Below are 24,919 nucleotides of genomic sequence, written 5' to 3'. Positions count from 1 at the left end.
AAGGAAGGAAGGAAGGAAGGAAGGAAGGAAGGAAGGAAGGAAGGAAGGAAGGAAGGAAGGAAGGAAGGAAGGAAGGAAGCCAAGACAGGCTAAATAATTTCCCCCCAAATCATGGGACAAGTACGTTATTGATCTGCGTGGGAGGAAAGATAAAATTACAATTTCTGTAGCCAAGTAGCTTTAAAAACATTAGTATAAAGTAATATAATGAATAAGCATTACCATTTTTTCCTAAATTAATGTTTGCCAACTTAAATAACTACTCACCATACAAGAGTCCACAGTGCCAGACTCGTAACCTGCACATATCATTCTGGTAGTAATAGTTTTCATATCAAAGTAAGATTGGCACTGTTCCAGGGAAATAATACGGACTTCCCCCTCTTGAAGTTTAAAAGGCACTAAAAAAATTTTAAAGATGGTAAAAATTACACATTAAATAAAGGTCTGAAGAATTCAAAATTGGAAAAGGACTTTTTTTCAAAATAGGAAAAATTTATTAGCCCTTACTAAAATATTTCAATTACATTTACCTCTATTTCCTAGAATTAAAGAAATTTTGAAGCTGAGAATTTAGAAATCATCTTCTTTTTTATGTTAGTTAATTGATAATCCATTTTCTTTATTATGCAGATGATTTAACAGACTCAGAGACATTTGCCCAAGGTGGCAAAGATGGTGCTAAATAAGCCCTTTCACTGCCTAGTCTAAGGTTCTTCCTATTATAGCATACTGCTTTCCTTGCTTTATGGTAGCCGCACCTTGGACATTAATCTAGGCTTTGGAGGTGCCAGTGAAATCATCGCTTTGGAAGCTTGAAGGGACCGTTTAAGACCATCTAATCTAATGGCATCAATATACAGATGAGAAAATAAAGGTCAAAAGATAGCTAACTTATTCAATCACATTCCCACAGTTGATCATTAGTAGGTTAGTCTTACTTTTCCAGGGTACTGTTATCTATATATCTAGAAAAACAAGAGTCAGGCAAGACCCATCTAGGTTGGAAATTGTGTCTCCTGGTATATTGGAAATGATGCTCTTACATTAAGGGGCTCTCTAAAACTCGTTAAGAGTGTATAGTACTTTTTGTCCAGTAAAACAAGACAGAGGAGGTAGTGGGGACTCCAAAGTCATCTCTTGGGAACAGTAACACCACTGTGTTGAGCACATGAAAGTTTTCTTGAAACAATTATGGATTACTTGAAGGCAGAGGGTGTGCATCTCATTGTGTGAACAATTCCATAAAGTTTCTTTCAAGATTTCCTTTTCAGAGACTGCTAATAAATCAAAGTTGCCAAGAATCCTTATTAGGCTTAGTTAGGGGCAGAAAAAAGATTGTAAAATGCTTTATAGGTTATAAAAGGAATGGTATGTTCAATGTTGTCCCTTGTTTGATGTGGAAATTTTAGGTGGAATAACATTCAAGGTGAGAGGAGAATCCTCTGATCTCATTATCATAGCACATTTTTGCAGCTATTGTTTTATTTTAACCTTTCACATAGACCAAACAAAATAAGGCAGAATTAAAACCACTTAGAGGGGAGAGGTAAAAGTAATTTATTATTACATAAACATTTGTACTATCCTGCGGTTCAAACCCTTCTAATAAAATAAGAGAGCAAACCATTCTTTTTTTTATTATTTTGTCCTCAGTAGAGTTATGATTGTTTCAAGGGTTCCAAGTACCTCAAGTTTTTATTATGATTTAAATACACTGTTCTAATGAAATGTGGATAGAACCACAATTGAATATTGGCCAGAAATCTGCTAGTTCTGAGACTTCACTATTGACCTCATTCTGCATTGCCTGGTCTTTTTGTAACTGTCTCAGGCTTACTGAGTCTCCACTTTTTGCCAATTGACTACCTTCACCTCAGACATGTCCTATACGCACTTGGTATGCAGGATATGTCCAACGTATGAACACATCTTGGTGGATCTCCAGTAGTCATGTGAGGGGTTAGAGTCAAAAAGTATTTGAGACTCTTAAATACAGACTAAGAATATTTCATGGCACAGAAAATGTAATCAGCTGTAATTCTCTACACTACACAATGAACCTAGACACATATTTGTGGAGGTTTTAAATATAGTTAACTTGAAAAACCAGGATAGCCTAGAGTTTCACAAACTTTTTACATCAAAATGCATCCTTTTCCTTAAAAAAACAAAACAAAAACAAGCAAATGGACATCATGGCTAACTACCACTTTTCCACACCTTCACTGGATTCCTCTAAGATTCTGACTTACTTTTGTTGCCCATGTGTCCCCAGCCAGTGATGTAGCAGTAAGTATCGGGCTCTACCACCTGTTCTGAGCTGGGCAAGCAGACTGGCCGGACATAACTGGTCTCACTGATATCTTCATTCAGCTCCACGATGCTGATGTCATAGTCAACCACTGCTCTGTTGTATCGAGGATGTAAGATGATCGTCTTCACTAAACGAGTCTGCATAAAGATCGATGGGTGATCCAGATTGTTTATGCCAAGCACCACTTTCCACACAGCAGCGTTTTCTCTCCTTAAATAGCATAGTAAGAGGATTCAACATTTGAACTTAGACTGAAAATTTTCATACTGTAAATTTGAATAGAGTTTGTTGGCTTCACCATAAAGTACTTGTATTTAAGTGTTTTGAGATTTATAAAACATTTTACAAATATTATTTCTTTGATGTTTATAAGATGTTCATATGGTAGGTTCTATAGGAATTCTTAGGACCATTTACACAGCAAGAAACTGAAGTTTGGGAAGGTTAAATAATTCATTCATAGTTACATATTTTGTATGTTTTGGAGGTAAGCCTGCATTTACTAATTTTATACGTATGCATTTAATTTTTTTCCAGTTAAATTTAAAGATAAACAGTTTATACTTATGTGTTTATTTTTCCAGTTAAATTTAAAGACATGCTTATGCATTTAATTTTTTTCAAGTTAAATTTAAAGTTGTTAAATTTTGTCTTCTCAGTCTCATTTATATGATGCAATCTATCAAGATCCTTTGGAATATTGAATTGGTCATGGAACATAATTTCTCTTATCTGAAAATTTGACAAGTATTCCTCCTATGTCTCCTTTCAAACCATAGATTTAAATTATATACTGGGCTTGTTACAATAAGGCAATTGTATGCTTTTTCTTCCTTTTTTAATTCCCGATTTGGGTTTTTTAAATACTCATCAGCAGAAGAGAAAATATCATCCTCTTTTATTCTGAAGACATTAGCCTTAAAGCTAATATGCCATTAATAATAGTACATGAGATTTTTGATTTATAGATCATTAACTGATACCGACCATACCTTTTCTGTTTCCACAGATTGATAACATGCATCACATGTAAAAGCACGGTTTGAAAAAAAACACAAAAAACAGACTCATTGCAAATGTGTATTGGACAAAACAGTCTTATATATAACTAAACAAATTATGTACAACTCACCCCTCGAAGCAGTGAGCAACAGTCAGAACCCACTTTTTAGCAATCAGAACACAACCACAAATGTGCCCACTTGGTTCACTCTGCAAGGAGCATTGCCACGGCCACCTCCCAGGTCGACTTGTTCTGCCACCCAAAATCCTCTTATACATACGAGCTGCAGGGCGACGGCCACAGTCTGCCAAAGAACATAGGCCATAGAAGGTTATCTATTCATTGACAAACAGACAGATGCTGGGCTATCATGTAGAAGCACCCTCAGTTGAGATATTTTTCATTTTCGTCCAGAGCAAGTCAATAAAATTAAATTCATGCTATATGACTACATCACTACTTCTCTCACCTTGTTCAGAACACAAGAGAGAAATCCGACTGCTGCTTTGACAAGGGTGCCTGTTTTTAGAGAAATAAAGCAGTATACATATTAACTCACATCTCTGCTAATTCCCACAAAGACTTCACTGATGAATGAGTAAAAGGATTCAAGGATTTCTGACCTTGTCAACATCAATTATCTTGGCAGACTGAAATCCCTCAAAAACTTAATTGCTATGGCCAAAATAAATTCATAATGCCATTCTCCAAGTCTATATTCCCAGGGAAATGAGTCCACATATTAGTGCTGTCTGTTTCTATAAAAGCTTGCTTCCCCTGAAAGTTAGCTACTCCTCAGCAGGTTCTATTGAGTTGTTGATCTCCCGTCATTTTTGAAGGGGATGTTTTAGCTAGAGTAGATGCACCAATGACCCCTTCGATTCAATTGCATGGTTTATGTGTTTCAATATGATTCTGGTATTGGCAAGGCTGATAATGGAAAGCTAGTGATCAATGGAAAAGTCATTACTGTCTTCTAGGACTGTGATCTCTCCAACATTAAATGGGGAGATTTGGGGTCAAATATGTAGTAAAGTCCACTGGCATCTTTACTATTGTTGAAAAGGCCAGGATTGGGGGCAGCTGGGTGGCTCAGTGGATTGAGAGTCAGGTCCAGAGACGGGATGTCCTGGGTTCACAACTGGCCTCAGACACTTCCTAGCTGTGTGACCCTGGGCAAGTCACTTAACCCCCATTGTCTAGCCCTTACCACTCAGTACCCAGGACTGATTCTAAGATGGAAGGAAAGGGTTAAAAAAAAAGAAAAGGTCAGGGCTCACTTGAAGAGTGCAGGGAAGTATGTCATTATCTCTGGCCCTTCTGCTGAGGCCTCTATATTTGTGAGGGAAGTAAGTCATAAGAAATACAATAATTCCCTTCAGTTGCCAATAACGCCTCTTGCACTACCAAATACTTGCCTCCCCACCCCAGTCAAGGTCATTCATGACAACTCTGGCACTGTGAAAGGACTGATAATCACAGTCTTTGCCATTACTGCTTCCAGAAGATGGTGGTTAGCCCTTCTGGCAAGCTGTGGTTTGATAGATGTGGTACCACCCAAAACAGCATCCCTGGTTCTGTTGGTGCTTCTACAGCTGTAGGCGAGATCATACTTGAGCATTGTGGAACCCAGAAACCTATACTGCAAACTTCACACTCCATTCACAGTCCTTGCCCCAAAGCACTCTTACAATAGAAAGAAGCAAGGAGTCCTGCATTGTATGCTATTATTATTAGTAAAGGGACCTTATTTATATTTTAAAAAAAGACAAAAGGGAGGGAAGGAGGGAGGGAGGGAGGGAAGGAAGGAAGGGAGGGAAGGAAGGAAGGGAAGGAACGGAGATAGGGAAGAAAGGGAGGGAGAGAGGGAGGAAGGAAGGGAGGAAGGAAGGGAAAAAAGAAAGAGAGAGAAAGAGAGAGATGGAAAGAAAATTCATTCTGACTCAAAGTTTTTTCACAAGCTGTTTTCACTTTTATAAATACAGGAAATGTAGACATCTCATCATCCTGTAAGATCATATCAGCCCTGAAACTCATACATCTTCAGAACCCTTTAACCCTAGGGTCTCTCAGTCTCTCTCTGTCTCTCTGTCTCTGTCTCTGTCTCTCTCAGTGACTCAGTGTCTGTCTCTCCATCTCTGTCTGTCTCTGTCTCCTCTGTCTCTGTCTATCTCTGTTTCTGTTTCTCTCTGTCTGTCTCTCTGTCTCTTTGTGTGTCTGTATGTGTCTCTGTTTCTGTTTCTCTCTCTGTGTGTCTGTGTGTGTCTGTCTCTCTCTGACTCTGTGTCTCTCTGTCTCTGTCTCTCTCTCTCTCTATGTCTCTCTCTATGTCTCTCTCTCTCTGCCTCTCTCTGTGTGTCTCTCTCTGTCTCTGTCTCGCTCTCTGTCTCTCTCTGTGTCTCTGTCTCTGTCTCTCTCTGTGTCTCTGTCTCTGTGTCTCTGTCTCTGTCTCTGTCTCTGTCTCTGTCTCTCTCTCTCTCTCTCTCTCTCTCTCTCTCTCTCTCTCTCTCATCCTCCAGAGAGCTTTCAAAACAATCATCTCATCATTTCCACCCAGATGTACTTCTCAGGACTTCCATCATACACTATGCCTGGTGCATTCCCCCATTCCTTAATATTTGCTTCTCTCTCCTCTCTCCTTTTCAGCTTTTTTTTGCACACTATTTTCTCCCCTTTTAGATTATGAGCTTCTTTAGGGTATGGACTATCCTTTGCCTTTCTTTGTATCACCAGCAATTAACACAGTATCTGGAACATAGAAGGCACTTAATAAACGTCTGATGACTAACTTGAAGATTTGCTCTTAGATCAAAGACCAAGCCCCTTCCTGGTTATCACAGAAGTCTTGAAAGTAATAAACAAAGGAAATAAAATCCTATCTCTGGGTCTGGAAAATAAAAACAGAATGATGTTGAAATTTAAGAATCATTTGGCATGTTAGGAAAGTTCTGGATTAAGAGGCTGGTTTGGTATCATCCAAGGTCACAAGGCGGACCTGTGCATTTGCAAACTGCCTCCTTAATTAGGTATGTGCTTTTCACATCCCTTACCCTTTCACTAGCAGTTTAGGGAGCGTGCTTGTATTTATGTGCTGCCAGTCCGAGCGCAGAATCAGCCACTTCCAAGGATGCCTCTGTGCTTGTATCATTTCTGTAACTGATAGCTCTCTAAGGAAGGAAAAATACTGTATAAATGTTCAAGGCACAATTAATTTTTTCCAAGCAAACATCCGTTATTAATAAAAGGATAGATTTTAAGACACTACTTAATACTCACTCTATTTCTCCCCCCCCCAAAAAAAAAAAGACCACTAAATAACGAATCAATACTCCAGGGAAATTTAGTTGGGTTTTTAATTTTTTTTTTGGCATCAGCTCAGGAATTGTTAGCATTTTATCATTCTTACCAGGAAAGATTATGGGAGAATAGTGAGGAAGGGGAATTTCCAAAGTACTCTGGAGGCTTAAAAGATTGAGATTTTCACAGCTGTTTTCTACATTCCCCACTCTGACCAGAGTTTGCCCTCTTTTAGCTTTTTGTGAAGTTTTTAAATTAAAAGTTTTGGCATCTGAGGAACAGATCAATTTAGCTTGAGGAACAAGTACCAAATTACCTGTGGTCACTTTTTTACATACCTTGGGTTTTATACACCTATACTTTCTTCCCCGTTATGGTAATGACATCGTAAAAGTAATATAAATTATAAGCAGTGTCTATCAAGGGTTGCCTTTATCTCAGATAGTTTCAAGAGGAGAAGTAGTATCGAAAGGCATCATGGCATCTTACATTTCTTATTTGTAAATAGACCCAGAGGTCACTGATTGCAATCTTCCTACAATCGAGCAGACAAGTTTTAGACAGTTGTTTGAGGTTCAGGTTAGATGACTTGCCCATGATCTTAGTACTTAGAAGTAGGTCTTCTTGACCCCCAAATTTTAGCCACTCTATCTATCCATGATCACATATTGCATCAAGAGTTGTAGAAGGGAGATGTGGCTGTGAGGTCTGTCACCCACTGATTACCAGGATTGATTCACCTGGTCTGGCTATCTAAGGGTTTCCCCGTTACATGGACATCCCTCCTGAAGCTGCAGGTTCAGCAGATGAAAGGAGCCTGCCCAGCAGACATGTACTGCTCTTCCGTCATGAGTATCCAAAGAGCACAGTTTCCCTGCTGGAAGAAATGCTCAGGAGCTGAAATATGTTTATCAAAGTGTTATCCAGTAAAATGTTCACAGATTTCCTGCTGCAAAATACAGACATTTTTCCCAGTGAAGGGATGAATACAACTGCTCATCTGTCACCTTGCAAGAACAGTGACAGGGAAGTAATCAAATGGCACAAGAAACTTAAAACACATGGATTTACTTTTGCTTCTCATTCTACTTTTTAAAATCCCATCCCCACACATCTCATAAATCTGAAATCGCAGGATGTAGGTGCAAGAATCAAAGTAACACGAGAACCTTTCTTTAGTCAAACAGTCCTCTAAGAAAGTGTTTGAGTGGTGTCTATTCCAGCTCATCATTTGCAAGTGATTGCAAGAATCTTAGACCAAGAATCTTTATTTCCATATATGAGTTACTATTGATGTTTGATCAGGGAATCATTTTAAACAAATGATTCCTTGATGTTATATAGACCTTCTATGCTCCCAGACCATTCAGCTGTCCTATTTATAGGTCCTAAAAAGCACAAGCATGAGAGGAGGACTGCCTCTAAGTTTCCTCATTAGCTTACAACCTCGGTGGCAATGAGGCCTGGATTTCTGTAACCCATCAAGCAGAATCTGCAAAAGACATCGTCCAGGGAAAATCTCATTAGAGAGAACAGTTTTCCATGGAAGAGAAAAACTAACAAGTTACTTCAGCATAAAAATAAATCTTTCAGTGTTTGAAATAGCATATTGTGGTCCATTTTTAAAAATCACACTTTGATGAGGCGCCTTCCATCATATGACATCTGAGTACTGTATGACTTTAACCTTCCTTGCAATACTGTTCTCCCCCTTACATCAACCAGAAAGTCATAGATGAGGATTTTTCTATTTTAAAAGGGGAGGAAAGGTCCAAGTTTACAAGTTTCTGACCTTAAAATAATCTCTTGGCAGTATACTTCAATTGGCATAATTTAAGACATCTTGGGAGGAGGGGAAGAAAGAGAACTCTAGAAAAAAAAATCCCTACACTATGATGAAATAATTTAACTTTTGTTTACCTTTGCTCATTAATTAATGTATTTTGGAAAATGTGGAAACCATTCTCAAGATCAGGTTCATAAACTGTTGGAGTTATAAAGAATTAGAGATGGATTATCTTGGAAAAAACCTAACTGGAATATAAGCTTCTTGGGGAAAGAGAGTTTTTTTCTTTTTTTTTTTCATCCCCATGGGGTGAGAAGAGGGGGAAAGCAGTGACAGTCAAAATGTAATCAGAGCTTGTAAAATCAAATTATATAGTCCAAATCCCCCATTTCACAGAGCAGGTTAAGTTGAAGCTCAAAAAGGGCAAATGACCTACCCAATGCCACACAACATTCTGAGTAATATTGCAGTTCTAGGATTAGAACCCAGGTGTTATCTGCCCTTTACTATCTGTTGTATTTGGTGATAGCTAATTGATAGTCTGTTCAGGGAAGCCAGTTGCACATATTTACAGAGACCACAATTTCTAGAACCAGGATGTTAAAGCTGAAAAGAAAACTTAAAAAATAGTGCACTCTGGGGGCAGCTGGGTAGCTCAGTGGATTGAGAGCCAGGCCTGGAGACGGGAGGTCCTGGGTTCAAATCCAGCCTCAGACACTTCCCAGCTGTGTGACCCTGGGCAAGTCACTTGACCCCCATTGCCTACCCTTGCCACTCTTCCACCTATAGGTCAGTGCACAGAAGTTAAGGGTTTGAAATAAAAAAAAATAATGCACTCTGATGCCCTCATTTTACAGATGAAGAAACTGAGTCAGAGACTATGGATTTTTCCACAGTCTTTGTCACATATTCTGGCTTCCATTGGCAAAAGCAGAATGGTGGTAAAACATATGAATGAAAAGAACAAGCACAATGATCACCTGCCTTGTGAAAACATTTAAGGAACTAGCCTCATTTCAGCTCATGTCATCTCATAATTAAGGTCCATGGCTGTGATTAATTTATCATGTAGCACTGCCCACCAAAGGAGTGGATGTTAGCTAACATGCTACAGAGTCAAAGACTTCTTCAAATCCTGCCAGTGGAAAACAATTATATTAGAGGAAATGGATGTAGTTACACAACAAATATGCTAGTTTTATTTTAGGGAGGAAGACTTTGTTAACATTGTAACATCATGACAAAATAAGCCTGAGAATTCAATCTGCATCCTTACAGTAAAATAAGAAATCCTAACTACTATCTTGTCTGGTGAATAAAACAAATCACTTGAAATTATATGAATCTTGGCAGCCCACATTTTTATATCACAGCTTGAAACTTTTCCATTAAGTGGTTAGTATGTCTAGTACTGTCAAACTATTAACATTGTTTGGATGTACATTAACTGGAATATGGAGGAATATGGAATGGACCTGTGATTTCATTGTATCACGAATTCCCAGATGAGGTAACCCCATCCACCAACTTGATCCAGCACCTTCTCTTCAACTTAGGGTCAGAGAATTGTCTAGAGTACTGAGAAGTTAAGTGAATGGCCAAGAGTCACACAACCTACATGTATCAGAGGTAGCCTTAGACCCGTATTTTCTTGGCTAACTAAGTCACATGCTTCTCCCAAAGTAGACATATGCTACCTAGGAGTACATCTGCTGAAACAAACCCAGAAACTATATGAACATAATTATAAAACACATTTTATGCAAATAAAGTCAGATTTAAATAAGTGAAGAAATATTAAATGTTCATGGGTGGGCAGAGTCAATATAATTAAAACAACAATCTACCTAAAATAATCTATTTATTTAAAGTCATCCCAATTAAATTACCAAGATATTATTTTATTGAATTAGAAAAAAATCATAAAATTCATTTGGAAAAACAAAAGATCAAGAATAACAAAGGAATTTTTTAATGTAAAGGAAGATGGATTAGCAGTACCAGACTTTGAACTATATAGTACAAGGCAATAATGATCAAAATTATCTGATATGTAGTACTTACCGGATAAGAAATAGAAGAGTAGATCAATGGAACAGAACAGACATGCAGCAAACAGTGGTTGGACAAAGTAAAGCTCTGAGTTTCAGAATAAGAATACACTATATGGCAAAAATTTGGGGGAAAACTAGAAAATAGTCTGGCAGAAACTAGATATAGACCGATATCTTACAGCATTTGCTAAGACAAGATCAAAATACCTGCATGATGTAGGCATAGAGATATCACAAGCAAATTAGAATAGGGAACATACTACCCATGAGAATTATGTATAGGAGTGGCATTTAGGAATAAACAAGAGATAGTAAGAATTGTGAATTGTAAAATGAGTCATTTTGAATGCACAAAATTGAAAAGTTTTTGTACAAATAAAGCTAACATAGCCAAGATTAGAAGGAAAGTCCAACCATTTTTGGAGAGCAATATGGAGTTATGCTCAAAGAGTTATAAAACTGCATATATCTCTTTTTTTTTAACCCTTAATTTCTGTGTATTGGCTCCTTGGTGGAAAAGTGGTAAGGGTGGGCAATGGGGGTCAAGTGACTTGCCCAGGGTCACACAGCTGGGAAGTGTCTGAGGCCAGATTTGAACCTAGGACCTCCCGTCTCTAGGCCTGACTCTCAATCCACTGAGGTACCCAGCTGCCCCCTGTATATATCTTTTGATATAGCACTACCACTATTATTTCTGAAGGTGATCATGGAAAAAAAGAAAAGAATCTTAAAATACCTTTTTTAAAATATCTTAAAATATCATTCATAGCAGCTCTCTTTAAGAGGCAAAGAACTGGAAATTGAAGGGATGCCCATCAATTGGGGAACAAATAAAACAAATTTTGACATATAATTGTGATAGAATACTACTCCACCATAAGAAATGATGAACAGGTTAATTTTGAGAAAACATCAAAACATCTAGATAAAATTATAAAGAGTGAAACAAGCAGAAACAAGAGAACATTATATACAGCAACAGAAATATTGTTTGAAGAATGGTCTATGTCCAGGCCCACAGAAACAACAGATAAACAGAAATAAGTATATATATATAGTCAAATGATTTCTTCTCTAATGGAAGGTGGGAAGAAAGGGAGAGGGTTACCTGGGTACTTTAATGTAACAAACTAATTAATTTTTTTAAAGTAGACATGTCAGCATGCACCCACACATGCTCATGGAAACATCCACCAAAAAAAAAGGATGTCTCCAATGTCTTGTTATTGAAACTTAAAGCTGCACAAAGACTTTAGGGACACCCTGATTATATGCATGCATGTTGAAAAAAAGGAGTTGCTTGGAAATTTTCACATAAAATCATTAGGGAAGTTTTGAGAAACAAAATAACAGTAGGTAACATGATTCTCTTAGTATACCCATGGTTTCCTGTGTTTGCTACTTAAATGAAATTTTTTGAAAGTGGTTAACTTAGAATTGCAATCTATGGGATAGAAAGGAAAACAAAGCAAAAATAGGAGACAAGGCTGAGGAAGAATCTCAGCTAGTGTCTTAAACAAAATAACCTAAAGCAACGAAAATACTTTGGGAATAAGGTGCTAATTGAATTTTCTAGTTAACTGAACATTAACCAGAAAAATATTGTTTGAACCCTTGTTGAATTTTTAATATACTAGTTTACAGTGTATATTGCAGAACATAATTGATTCTGAGAATTGAGGCAGCACAAGATATGGAAAAGAGCTAAGGACCTAGAACCCTAGTCCAAGAGCTGCCATTGGCTAGTTTTGTGTCTTTGTACAAGTCATTTAACATCTTTGAACCCCCCAGTTGCTTTGCCTTCCTTACATGGTACTTGTAAATATTGAATGAGATGTTGAATTCAGCCTTCCCTCATCTTTATATTCTAGTTATTTGTGTGTCTGTCCCATCCTCTCAGCTGAATGAGTTAGCTTCAGGACAAGGATTGTATGTTGTCTTCATTTTTAAAATCACCCCCAGTGACCAATATAGTTCCTTATAAGTGGTAGGAATCTACTAAATGTCGTTTGGGTTAAATTAAACTCAATTCCCTTTATGATTACAAAGTCTGGTTTTCAGAGATCCAGTGACCAAAGAGTTAATGATTAATGGGTCCATGTCATACTAAATGGATCATATCGGGGGATGGTGCCACAAGCCTCTGTGGTCTGGTCAATATTTTTACTAATAATATGTATAAAAGCATCGAAAACAAGTTTACCAAATCCACCGGTAAGACAAAGATAGAAGGCAACAGTAATATAATGTGTCACAAAATCTTAGTGAAATTTTAAGATATTCAAACATAAACTACCCTGTCATTTGGGATACTTAGTTGACAACAAGGTGTTGTGATAGATACAATGCTCTTGTTGAAGTCAAGAAGACCTGAATTTGAATCTCCACAACTACCCACCACTGTCTGTATGATCTTGGGCAAATCACAAAGCGCTTTACAAATCTAAAATGCCAAAGAAATTTTAGGTGTTGTTTACAGAATTCACATGCAAAAAGATCTCACTTGGAAGAGTGGGTTGAATATAAGATGAAATTTAATAGAGATCAATGTAAAGTTCTATGAGTAGGGTCAAAAAAATACAGAAGAGCTGTTTTTTGTTTTGATAAAAGTCCTTCATTTTTGTTTTGTTTTGTTTTGTTTTGTTTTATAATGCATTTCTTTTCCCCTATGAGTGGAATGCCATGGAGGGTGGAAGGAGAATGGCAAATCAAGCTAAATGAGAATCCCACTTTGTTGAACTTCTATTATTCAAAATTTTACTTATGATCATTACTGAAAGGGACCTCAGAGGTCAGCTAGACCAACAACCCTCATTTCACAAAAAAGAAAAATGAGACCTGGGGAGCGGAGTGACTTGCACAAAGTGAGACAGGTAGTAGACATTAGAGGTAAACCTTCTGAATTCTTCCATATCTCTTACCCCAATGGTAGGGAAGGAATGGGGAAATGTCTCACAAAAGGTGGAATTTGAGCTAAGTCCTGAAGAAAGCCCAGGATTATATTATAAAAGGTAGAGGCAAGGAGAGTGAACATTCCAGGCATGACGAAGCAGCAAAGGCATGGAGAAGATGCAGTGGCATATGCAAGAAACAACATGGAGGCCAGTATAGAAGCACCACTGGAGGAAGGGAAAGATTGTTCAAGAACGTCTGAAAAGTAGGAAGGGGCCAGGATGTAAGAGGTTTAAGTGCCAAAGAATTTTATATTTTATCCTAGAGGTAAGAAATAGGTAGTCACCAAAGTTTATTGAGTAGTGTGGTAATATAATAAGGCCTAGATTTTTAAAAATCACTGGTTTGAAGATGTATGGGAATGGGAAGGAACTTGAGGGAGTCACAGGGTGCTGTAGTTCTGGTGAGGGTGATAAGCATTGCCTAAGGGCAGTGACTGAGTGGAGAGAAGGAAATATGTATGAGAGGTGCTAGGAAAATAAGAATGAGAAGATTTGGCAAAGAATTGGATATGTGAATTGAGGAGTAAAATGAAGTCAAGTTCCCTTTCAGCTGAAGATCTATTAGCCCTTTTGAAATAGAAAATATGCATTCAATACTGTGTCACAAGAATTGTGGGAATACAATGAAGTTCAAACTTTGCCTAAGAGTTCTCAGTGAAGCCATACTTCATGCCATAATGAAGTTTCCTTTCACATTACAAAATAGTCTCAGTTCTAAAGCAAGGGAATGAGAAAGAGAAAGCATGAACATCTCCAGTATCCCTGATCATTTTATTTTATCTAATTTTATTTTTATTTTATCTAATTTTTATCTAATTTTTTTATTTTATCTTTTTTATTTTATCTAATTGTATTTAGTAATGAAATCTTATTTAAAAGGATTATTTGATGGTTCTCAACAGATAAGGAAATGGCTCTGGTTCTAACAAAGTGCTCTACTTTAGATTCATATTAGTATTCATTCTCTGAAAGATATGAACTTTTTAGCAAAGAAGAGAAATGGGATAAGAAGGATAATGTCGAGATATTTCATAATTCTCCAAAAGTGACAACAAAACTTTGCTGCAGGCAAAGAGTCTTGCTAGTCAATAACAAAACAAAGCATTTTAAAACTGAATCAAGTGTATTTAATCCTAGGGCAATGCACATGGCAGAAGGGCTTAACAAAACAATATTTCATTATGGGTGTTAATAGTGACAGTTACAAATCTATCTTATAATACAGCTGGAACTAAGCATAAAAAGAATTTCATAAAATAATGAGGAAGTTTCTGTATTCTAATGTGGTCCTTGACCTTGGGTCAATTCCATTAGTCAATAATCTCCAATTCCCTAAAACCAGACGGTATTCTTTCCTCAATAGAATTGAACAATATAATGCTAAGATGTTTGAAACTAAGCATAAATACTATTTCAAAAAGATAATCAGAAAGTTTCTGTATGTATTCCAATGTAGGGCTTTTTGAATTCAAATCTGGCTTCAGATATTTACTAGCTATGTGACTCTGGGCAAGTCACTTAACGCTGTTTGCTGCAGTTCCTCATCTGTAAAATGAGCTAGAGGGAAAAAAAATGGCAAACTATGCCAGTGTCTTTGCCAAGAAATACCCAAGTGGGGTCACTAAGAGGTGGACATGACTGAAATGACTGAACAAAAACAGTAAGGTAGCAAGGCAGTAGAGGTTAATCCTGAGCCCACTCCAAAATCCACTTTCTTTATGCTTTTATGTAAGTTTTATTTGTACCAAAATACCACATAATAGCAGGAAATGGTTTTCCTTTGTAAAACTTAGGGAATTTTATGACATCTTTCCTTTATTCTCCCTCATTATTATATTTAATCTTATTCTCAATGATATTTGGAAGTAACAAAATTTAGAAATATGAATCTTCCCCTGAAAAGAAAACGATTTCTTTCAAATATCTGCTATAGATGAAAAGGCATATGAGCACACAGAAAAAACAGTCAATATTCAAAGTTCAGGATGCCAAGTTCTGATAACTGTGGATGTTGTGACTCATGAACCACATGCCTTTTCATTTAAATCCTTAACTGCTTTGTCTTGGGCGTGTTTTGGACTCGATCTATGATTTCATTGATAGAGGGAACTCCTTGTGAGAAAACTCTTATCAAGGCAAATCAGTACATGCTCTGAAACTGATAGTCTCAGAGAGTTGCCTGATATACCTAGAGATTAAGGGAGTTGACCAGCATTACTGAGCCAATATGTTTTAAATCAGGAAGTACAACTTGTTCTTCATGTACTGAGAATAACTCTCTATCCTCCATTCCAGAGGTGCTAAACATGTGGTCCTCGAGAAACAAGGTATAACACTGGCAACACTCTTTTCATGTTACCAAACTGGAATAAAATGTAATTGAGAAATGTTTAACAAAATAAATAAAAACAAAATAGATAACATTATATTCTAAAACTAAATAAATTTGCAGCCACAGCGACTCTTAAGAATGTAAAATATTTAATGTTAATGTTTTAAATAAATATGTATGTTAACAATTAATATAGCACCTACCATGTGCCCCCATTTCTATTTAACTTTTCTCTACACCACATTGCCTCCACCATTTACTAAGAATCAAAAATAGTGGGCATTTTCAGTGTTAAAAAAAATTACTCCCTTTCTTGGGAAATTCAAACACTAACAGCCTGAAATGGATTTTTTTAATTAAAAGGTAAAAATTGTTTAGATCTTCACCAAAGTCTCCCTCTGGTACCTCATCTTGGCACAGAGGTGACCCCAGTGGGTTCATGAAGGCTATGCTACTGGAGCATGAGTTTTGGTAAGTCCTACCACTTGATGCTGGATGGGAATCAAGTACAGGCTTAATGAAAACTCTTTATGTTCAATGCCTTAAGACCAATCTAAGTTTAGAAAGAGTTATCACCATGCTGGTCATAGAGTGATATGCTTCTGGTCACAGCTCACCAAAGTCTACTAAAAAAGAAATGGAAAAACACAGAGAAAGGAATAATAGCAGAGAAGGAATCTGGCTTCCTCTTCCTCCACTCAACTGAAGATAACTCTCCCAAGTCATCAGTGATCTCTTAAGTGCTAAATCTGATAGCTTTTCCTCATTCCATAATTCTGACTTGACCTCTCTGCTGCTTTTGATGCTGTCAAAAAAAAAACATAGTTTCTCTTGGATTACCTTCCTTTAGTTTCTATTAAATTTTCTCTTTGTTTTCTCCCTACATGTCTTATAATTTCTTAGTCTCTGTTGTTTTATCATTTATCTCCTGCTCACGAAACATGAGTCTTTATGGGTTCTCATCTCTTTCTACAATCTATTCATGATTTCATCTTTCATGTATCATAATTTCTGTAGAGATGTGTCCCAAATCTATATATTCACTTCTTACTTACCTATGTGACCTTGGGCAAGCTATTTAAACTCTGAGACCCAAAATCTCATCTGTAAAATGGAGACTGGACCAAATTCTCCAGGGTCTCCTCTAGCTCTAGATCTATAACTTAATGACTCTGAATTCTAGTCCCAGAGAGCCCACTGCCTGCTAGACAATTTCACCTGGACATCTCATCAGCATCTCAAATTCATTATATCTGAAACAGAATAGAATTTATAATCTCTACCACCCCCCACCTATCCCTTTTCCCAAATTTCCCTCATTATCAAAGGCATCACCATTCTCCTAATCATCCTATTTATAAATTCAGAGTCACTCTTGATTCTTTTCTCTCCCTAAACACCCACAAGCTAAATGCTTGCCAAATCTTGTCAGCTCACCATTCTCTCTAATTACAACTATAATAGTAGTTCGTTCATCCTTACCTGAACCATTATAGAAACTTTTAGTTTCCCTTTTCACCAATCCTTCTGCCATATCTGTCAAGATGGATCTTCACATAAATTTCATCATGACACTCCCCTGCTCAGAAGCCTTCTGAAGCTCCCTATTACAAATTTCGGTCTGGCATTTAAAGCCTTCCCACTTTCCACACTTAATATTTGAGTCCATTCACAAGCTTGACTACTTGGTGTTCTCCAGACTTGCGCCATTTTCAACCTTGATACATTTATATCTCTTCCATGTATATGGAGTGTTTTCCCCTCCTCATTTCTACCACACAGAATCCTTTATCCTTCTTAAAACTTCAATACAGGAGCTAAGTCATTTAAAGTGTTTGAAAAGAAAATTTTAGCAACATCATAGACAAATCACCAGTTTTTCCATCCAGGTCAGTGGAGAAAACAGTCTCTACAACTTTATAAATGTGGGAGGCTTTGGGTTTCATAAATATTTCAAATTCAATTATTACTTCTGCTTTTAGAATTTCTATCAAAGTCTGGTTTCAACTCTCATTAGAGCAGGTGTCTGTAATTAAAGAAGCTATTCTCACCACACTCATTTCCCTCTTTCTTTGAAAAGCTTTTCTGGGTAAGTGTTCTAAAATGCTAAGTGTTCATAAGAGAGATGTGCCATTAATACACTCGACTAAACACTCTGAGAAATTCCACAGTGCTACAAACTACTGACCTTACCCTAAACCCATCTGCTTGCAGGCCAGTTGACTCAATGTCTCTTGCCAGTTGTCGGCACATACTTGGTAGTCAGTGGCAGATCGATGAACAGTCAGGAATGTAGAGGAATTCACATCTTTAGATAACGTCACTGAGAAGAAAAAGAGAAATGTTTTGACAAAATTATATTCCTCCTCCCACAACCAAACTACAATCTTAGTCATTATCATTTTCGTAACTTAAATACCTCATGCATATAAGTTAAAGTCTCTTTATTACTTTAAAAATAAAACTCTAAATGAAGAGATTATTAACGGGAGGAAATTCCTCTACTTGGAAAACAGGAGAGTTAAGTCACTCTTGCAAAAGTTTTATCATAATGTTAAAAATAAGAATGTGTTAATTTAATCAGGGGGGAAGGGGCATGGTAATCTTTGAGCTTTAACAAATATAAGGACATTATCACTTTTGGTGGGGGACAGAAAGGCCAGTCTTACCACAGTCCCATTCGTCAGAGCTGTCTGAACAATCTACTTCACCATCACACCACAAATCACGAGACACGCAATCATGGTTGGCACACTCCAGCTCGTCATCTTGGCAAGAGGCTGGCATTGAAAGCAAGTGGGAAAAAAAAACCTTTTATAGATAAGTGTGATTATTCCTAAAACGTGCCTGTTATGTTTTGAAAAGGTGATTGGGACACCAGGCTCTTGGACAGCAAAAGATGGTCATAAGTCAATCCTCAACACTCAGATTATGTCTGATTCTATTTCTGAACAGTGTAAAAACTAAAAGCCAGAAAGGTTTTGTCTTTAATCATCACATTAATATGAAAGATTATATGTACATACTGAATAGGTATTAAGCAAAGGCAGAATAGTCTTTTACCTAAACAGCAAAATATGGAAAAAGCTTCTTCACTGGAAAATATTTTCCTCTACCGAGGCACTATAGAAAAACCTGAAAATCTACCATTAGTTATTAATTCCTTTGTTTCAACTCTTGTCTTCTACTAGGGAGCAGTAATACATTGTCAAGGGCACTTTAGTATAAATGAATTTGCTTTCTTTACTTTCAAGAGAGGCCCCCAAAATTGGAAAGCACTCAGTTCCTGGGAGAGAAAAAGATGAAGATTTCAGAAGAGACAAAAGCTACGAAGAGAAATCGCATTTTGTAGTGAAAGAGATTTGTAATCAGGGGACATGGAATCAAATTTCTCTCCTGACTCACTAGCTATGTGACCCTCAACAAGTTCACTCATCTGTGCCTCAATTCCTTCATCTACAAAGTAGGAATAGCAATAGACTATCCATCTCGTGGAATTGTGGTGAGGAATGTGCTTTGTAAGCCCTACAGCACAACATAAATATGACTCCTACTATTTCAACATTTTGTCTAGAGTAAGTCTTGCCTAACATTCCCTCAGGCAACTATCACTAGGTGCCCACTATATGCCAACCTCCGTGAAAAGGGCTGGAGAATATAAAGAAAGGCAAAAACAATAGTCCCTGATTTCAAGGGTTCCATGATCATTTTATGATTATGAAATCCAGTGGTTTTGTTACATTTCGCAAAAAAACTACTGCTTGGTGTGAAGCAAATGTGAGCTCATTAAGATGGTAAAATCTCATCATTTAGACTTGATTTTTATAAAACAGCCTACACCTGGAAAACTCTTTCTATCTGATTAGGTGTCCTGAAGAATTGGCTCCATCAATCTGAAACAAAGGAGTACTCCATGGGTAGCAGACATGAGCAATGAAACGGTTTGGGACAAGGACCAGCAGGAAAGAGACTTGACTATCCTTTGTTGAGCCTCATCAGAGATGAGAAAGCAAAGTCCATATGGCCATCTGGACAATCATCCCAGCGACTGTGAAGAGGTCCTCTAGGCTAAGATATATCTGAGCTGAGAAGTAAAGTATTTAAGATAAAAAAGGCAATTCAGACACACTCATGTATGTACTTACAACAGTTCTTTTCATCCATGTTATCAGGACAGTCTGGAAACCCATCACAAATCACTTCATGTTTGATACATAATTTGCTGACAGGACATTCCCAAAGACCCCTCTCTTTACAACCTAAAAATAGAAAATCACATTCATTACAAGAGCCACATGGGAAAACCTGAAATGGAAATATAAAGCCTCTTCTTTTTCATACCATAATATGGAGAAACTGTACAAAATTGATACTAGAGCTTTTTGTTTGTGTTTTCAAAGCTCACTGGGAACATTAAATATCATTCAGAAGTGTTTTAATAAAACCATGTTTTAACTCTAGGGCTGTTCAATGTTAAGACAACTTTGAACAAGGTTGAATATTCATAATGCGATCAGAAAATGGCAAAATGCATTAACCTAGCCACTAGCACATAATGAACACAAGACATGTCCATATTCAAACAGATCCACAAAAACTAATTTTAAGGAAGTAGCTGCATACTTTTCCTATAAATACCATGATTGTGATTTTTAATCAAGCAAGTTTGTTTTACCTGATTTTAAAATTCTCATTAGCCCTCCCTAGGTTCAATAAATATTAAGCCATCAACTTTCAACATACTGAGTTGAACCTAATTTACAAATGGTGATGGAGATATTTTAATCCTTAAAAACAGAAAATGAATTTTTAAGTTACTTAAGTGCCATCAAGCTTCAATTTCCTTTCAGAGTAGAATCTCATTTTCTCAACAATCATCTCCTCATAAATCCACCTGACCTCCTAATTCTAGTGTAAGTTTTTTCCTCCCATCCTCTGCCACCTTCCTCACCTTTGGCATTTTCTCAATATTGGAAACTCTATTATTTCAGAACTTCCTTAGGCAACCTAAGATATAATTCTATCCATAGGATAAGTTCCAGTATATTGTAATCATTTAAGATTTTATTTGTGTGAACAAATCCAGCACGTCACCAAAAAAAAGCAATTTCTAGAAGAAAAGTTCAATGACTCGATTTCTTCTTTTCCATGAAGAAGACAAATAAGAAAACTAACTTCTGAGAATTTGAAAGCACTAGATGTCCCCCCCTCCAAGAACAACATTTTCCATGGTCAATGTCAGGTCATCCTGACAGCTGTAATTTTCCAGCAGATGCAGCCTTTCATATTTATAGCAGCAGATAAGAATTCTGTTGATTGCTCATGACATTTTGTCTAGCCCCAAGAAGGGCAAGATCTTCCATAGAAATACATTTTAGGTAACAAGACAATATTTTCAATACCTTAAAGGTCAGAAGAATAAAAATGATTTTTCTAAAAGATGGATTGCTTCTCAATAGTAAAAAGAGTCAATAAAAACTCTGAAAGTAGAAGAAGCAAAACAATCCAAACTAAAGTCAATTTTAAATGGCTACTCACTGTGTATATGGTTTTTTAAACTTTTGTGCTCTGATTTCTGCCCTTCTACAATCTAAGAGTACATAAGGTCAGAAGTTAGCAGTCAGAAATAGAAACAGGCTTGAGGTACCCTCTTGAAATTATCATTGACATTTCTGGCTAAAATGCTAGTGATTTTGAAGGTCAATAGTAGAAAGGCTAGAAAGAGTTTTCATCTTTTGCTGACAGAGATACTAAATTTTAATTAAAATCAGACTTTCAGGACTAAAATGTATTTAAACCTCAGCAAGTTCCAATTGATACACAGGTATTTGTTATATTTTAAAATTATGAAATTTAATGCTAAATGCATAAATAACATGGTCTAAAATATATTAAGGTTCTTCTGTCTTTAAAAGAGAACAAAGACTGGCAGATAGGCAGTAGGATATAGTAATTTAGAGGACTTCCCTCAAAGTCAGGATGACCAGAATTCAAGTCCCATCTTTGACACAAACTGACCATGTGATCCTGATGTTGGGAAAGACTGAAGGCAAATGGAGAGGAAAAAGGCAGAAGATAAGATATATAGATAGTGTCATGGAAACAACAAATGTGAACTTGGACAGACTTTGACAGATGGTTGAGAATAGGATAGAAGGACCTGGTATGCTATGATACATGGGATCATGAGGAATCAGCCACGACTGAACGACAATGTTTATGTGACCCTGGGCAAATTATTTAACTTTCCAGAGCTCTAGATACCTCTCTCAGAATATAAATTTTAGAATAGGTACCAAACCGGGGTGGTAGAATGAGCTTCCTCAACAAGAACTCCCTATACCAGTGAAATTGCAAGGTTAGATGACCCCACTCTGATCACCAAACAACAACTGATTAGGATTCCTGAACTCCTGCCTCTAGCTACATCTGAGACCCAAATGAAGCCATTTTTTTCCAGGAACAATCACCATTAAAAACATCAAGTTCAAAAATGATAAATTCACAAGTATATTGTTTCACATTTGCTCTCAGATGTTCAGATTCCTAGGCAGCATAAAAAATATCTTTAAAAATACTAATTTCTTCCAACCTTTTCCCTGAATTATCTACAATGAAAGAATCAGAATTTTCCCAGTATCCTCTGTACAACCCTTGATTTTCAAATCTCAAAAAGGGCCAGTTCAGTTACATACCACAGTGCTCTTCATCACTGTCATCTTCACAGTCAGCCTGCCCATCACACCTTCTAGATGCCAAAATGCACCTTCCTGAGCGACACTTGAAATGACTGGGGGAACACTCTATTGATAATAAACAATGCCAGTGTCATTTAATTTTGAAATCAAGGAAACAAGGTCATATGTTTATATGAGAGATAGGGTGAGAGAAGTGTTTAATAACAATGTTATTAATAGATAGGACTGGTTCTACATAAAAATCAGGTAGGCTAGCTTTATTTGGGGAATCGCTATACTTTTGGGGCACACTTAAATGAAATATTTATTAAAAGTCAAAACTGCATGGCTGAAGGAGTGCCACTTAGACTCAGAGAACATGGATCCAAATTCTGGCTTTTTCCACTAATTGTCTATTTTCTTAAAGGAGGAAAATGAATGAAATGACACTATAGATTGCATAATGGAAAATACTTTGAATACTTTATAACAGAGGAAGGGATGTGAATGATATGAAATACAAGTTTTCTAGCCCTGCTGTGTTCTCTTCTCCTTTTTCAAACTCAGGAAGGCAATGGCAATAGAGCCTCCTGGACATGATGGATTAGATGGACTGCTCTGTCCCAAGCATACCCATCATTCTCCATTCTTAACAGAAAGAATGTGTTTATTGGAGAATTGTGGGGAATTAGCTCAAAATGGCCTCAAACTTATATGAACTGATTCAAAGTGAAATGAGCAGAACCAGAATAACATTGTAAACAGCAACTGCCAATACTGTACAATCATCAACTGAATGGCTTAGTTATTCTCAGCTATAATGATCTAAGATATTCCTGAAGGACTCATAATGAAAAATACTAATCATCTTCAGAGAAAGAACCAGTGTTCTAAATGCAGAACAAAGCATACTTCTTCTACTTTATTTTTCTTGTTTTGGTCTTTTTTTTACAATATGCCTTATATGGAGATGTATTTTGCACAGCACAACATATGTCAAATTGCTTGCCTTCTCAGTGAGGGGGGAGGAAAAGAAGAAAAAGGAAGAGAATTTGGAGTTCAAAAAATGTTTTAATGTTAAAATTGTTTTTTTATAAATAATTATGAAAATAAAAGCATTAAATTATTTGTAAATGGCCTCAAAACTCATTTGACACTTTACTTGTTCATTTCCTTGGTAAAGTCACAATAACTTTTGAGACTTATTTTCCTCATTTGTAAATACCTGTTCATAACTTAGTATGTTATGAGGATTAAATTGAGTAATATATAATTAAAAGTGCTCTGAAAATATGTAAATCCATTTAATATACTGGGGTCGGGGGGGGATAATTAGATCTATATCAGTGTATATGCAAACTGACAACTCATCTATCATTTACGGTCAGCTTCCTGGAGCACCAAGAAGTACAGGGATTTTGCCTATGACCTATTTTATCTATGACCACACAGCCAATGAATGCCTATGTCAGAACATATAACCAAGTCTTCCTGCTTCCAAAACTTGCTCTCTATCCACTCCCCTGGGCTAATTCTCCTTTGTACTTATACAGATATAAAATGGGCAATATGGCATGGTGGAAAGAATACTGCAATCAGAATTCAGAGGACTAGGTTTGAATCCTGCGTTGATATTTCCTAGCTCTGTGACACAAGGAAAGCCATTTAATCTCTCTGGCTTTGGCTTTGTCCTCTGAAAACTGGAGATAATCATTTTTTCTTACTTAATCTATAGGGCTATGATTAGAAAAGTGTTTCAAAAACCTCTCAGCAATATATGAATATGAGATAAACAAAAGGCCATGAGGATTTATCTGAGACACCAAGAGAACTAGCAAAAGCATTAAAATAGAAATCATAATTTCTATACATTAATATTCAATATTTTTACCCAGAGAATAGCCTTACAGATTCCCCACTCAGAGCCCACTGACTTTTATTATTTTTAACTCAGTCCTAACTAGTTTGGTTATCTGACTGCCTCATGCAAATAGAAAGTTGGTTACAGATGTTGTCATAAAAGACAAGTGATTACAAAGGAGGACACAGAATCTACTTACATACCTCAGTAGGCTGACAGTATCCTGTATTACAACATAATATAATACTTGGAAAAAATACTTTGAATTATCAATGAATAATTGATCAAATGTGTGGTCCACTATCCACTTAATCAGCAAGCACATAAGAACCAGGGACTGGGTATATAAATAGGATAATTGAAACAATGTATTGACATATTTTCATATAATATGATCTTTTAAAACAATAGTGGCCTCAGATCATAATGCAATAAAAATAATAATTAGTGAGGGCACTTGGACAGGAACATCAAAAACTAATTGGAAATTAAATAATATGATTCTTCAAAACCAATTTGTCAAAGAAGGAATCATAGAAACAATCAACAATTTCATTGAAGAAAATGACAATGATGAGACATCCTACCAAAATCTGTGGGATGCGGCCAAGGCAGTACTCAGGGGGAAATTTATATCC

At 36.7% G+C, this 24,919-nt stretch overlaps 1 protein-coding gene across 1 annotated transcript in view; it reads right to left on the bottom strand.

Annotated features, from left to right (window-relative positions):
• The window catches only part of CORIN (corin, serine peptidase), a 228,382-nt gene that overhangs the window by 1,342 nt on the left and 202,121 nt on the right, over window positions 1-24,919 (bottom strand). The window contains exons 12-20 of the mRNA XM_044681736.1: window positions 22,439-22,546; window positions 19,889-20,002; window positions 18,413-18,523; window positions 17,937-18,066; window positions 6,371-6,487; window positions 3,790-3,839; window positions 3,450-3,624; window positions 2,256-2,527; window positions 268-401 (exon numbers count right to left, since the gene is read on the bottom strand). Of these exons, the coding sequence (XP_044537671.1) occupies window positions 268-401; window positions 2,256-2,527; window positions 3,450-3,624; window positions 3,790-3,839; window positions 6,371-6,487; window positions 17,937-18,066; window positions 18,413-18,523; window positions 19,889-20,002; window positions 22,439-22,546 (1,211 nt within the window). The remainder of the gene's footprint in view (window positions 1-267; window positions 402-2,255; window positions 2,528-3,449; window positions 3,625-3,789; window positions 3,840-6,370; window positions 6,488-17,936; window positions 18,067-18,412; window positions 18,524-19,888; window positions 20,003-22,438; window positions 22,547-24,919) is intronic.

This window comes from Gracilinanus agilis, chromosome 6 (assembly GCF_016433145.1).
Source record: "Gracilinanus agilis isolate LMUSP501 chromosome 6, AgileGrace, whole genome shotgun sequence".
Classification (NCBI taxonomy): Eukaryota; Metazoa; Chordata; class Mammalia; order Didelphimorphia; family Didelphidae; genus Gracilinanus; species Gracilinanus agilis.
The sequence above is the reverse complement of the archived record's forward strand: the minus strand, read 5'-3'. Positions and strand labels throughout refer to the sequence as shown.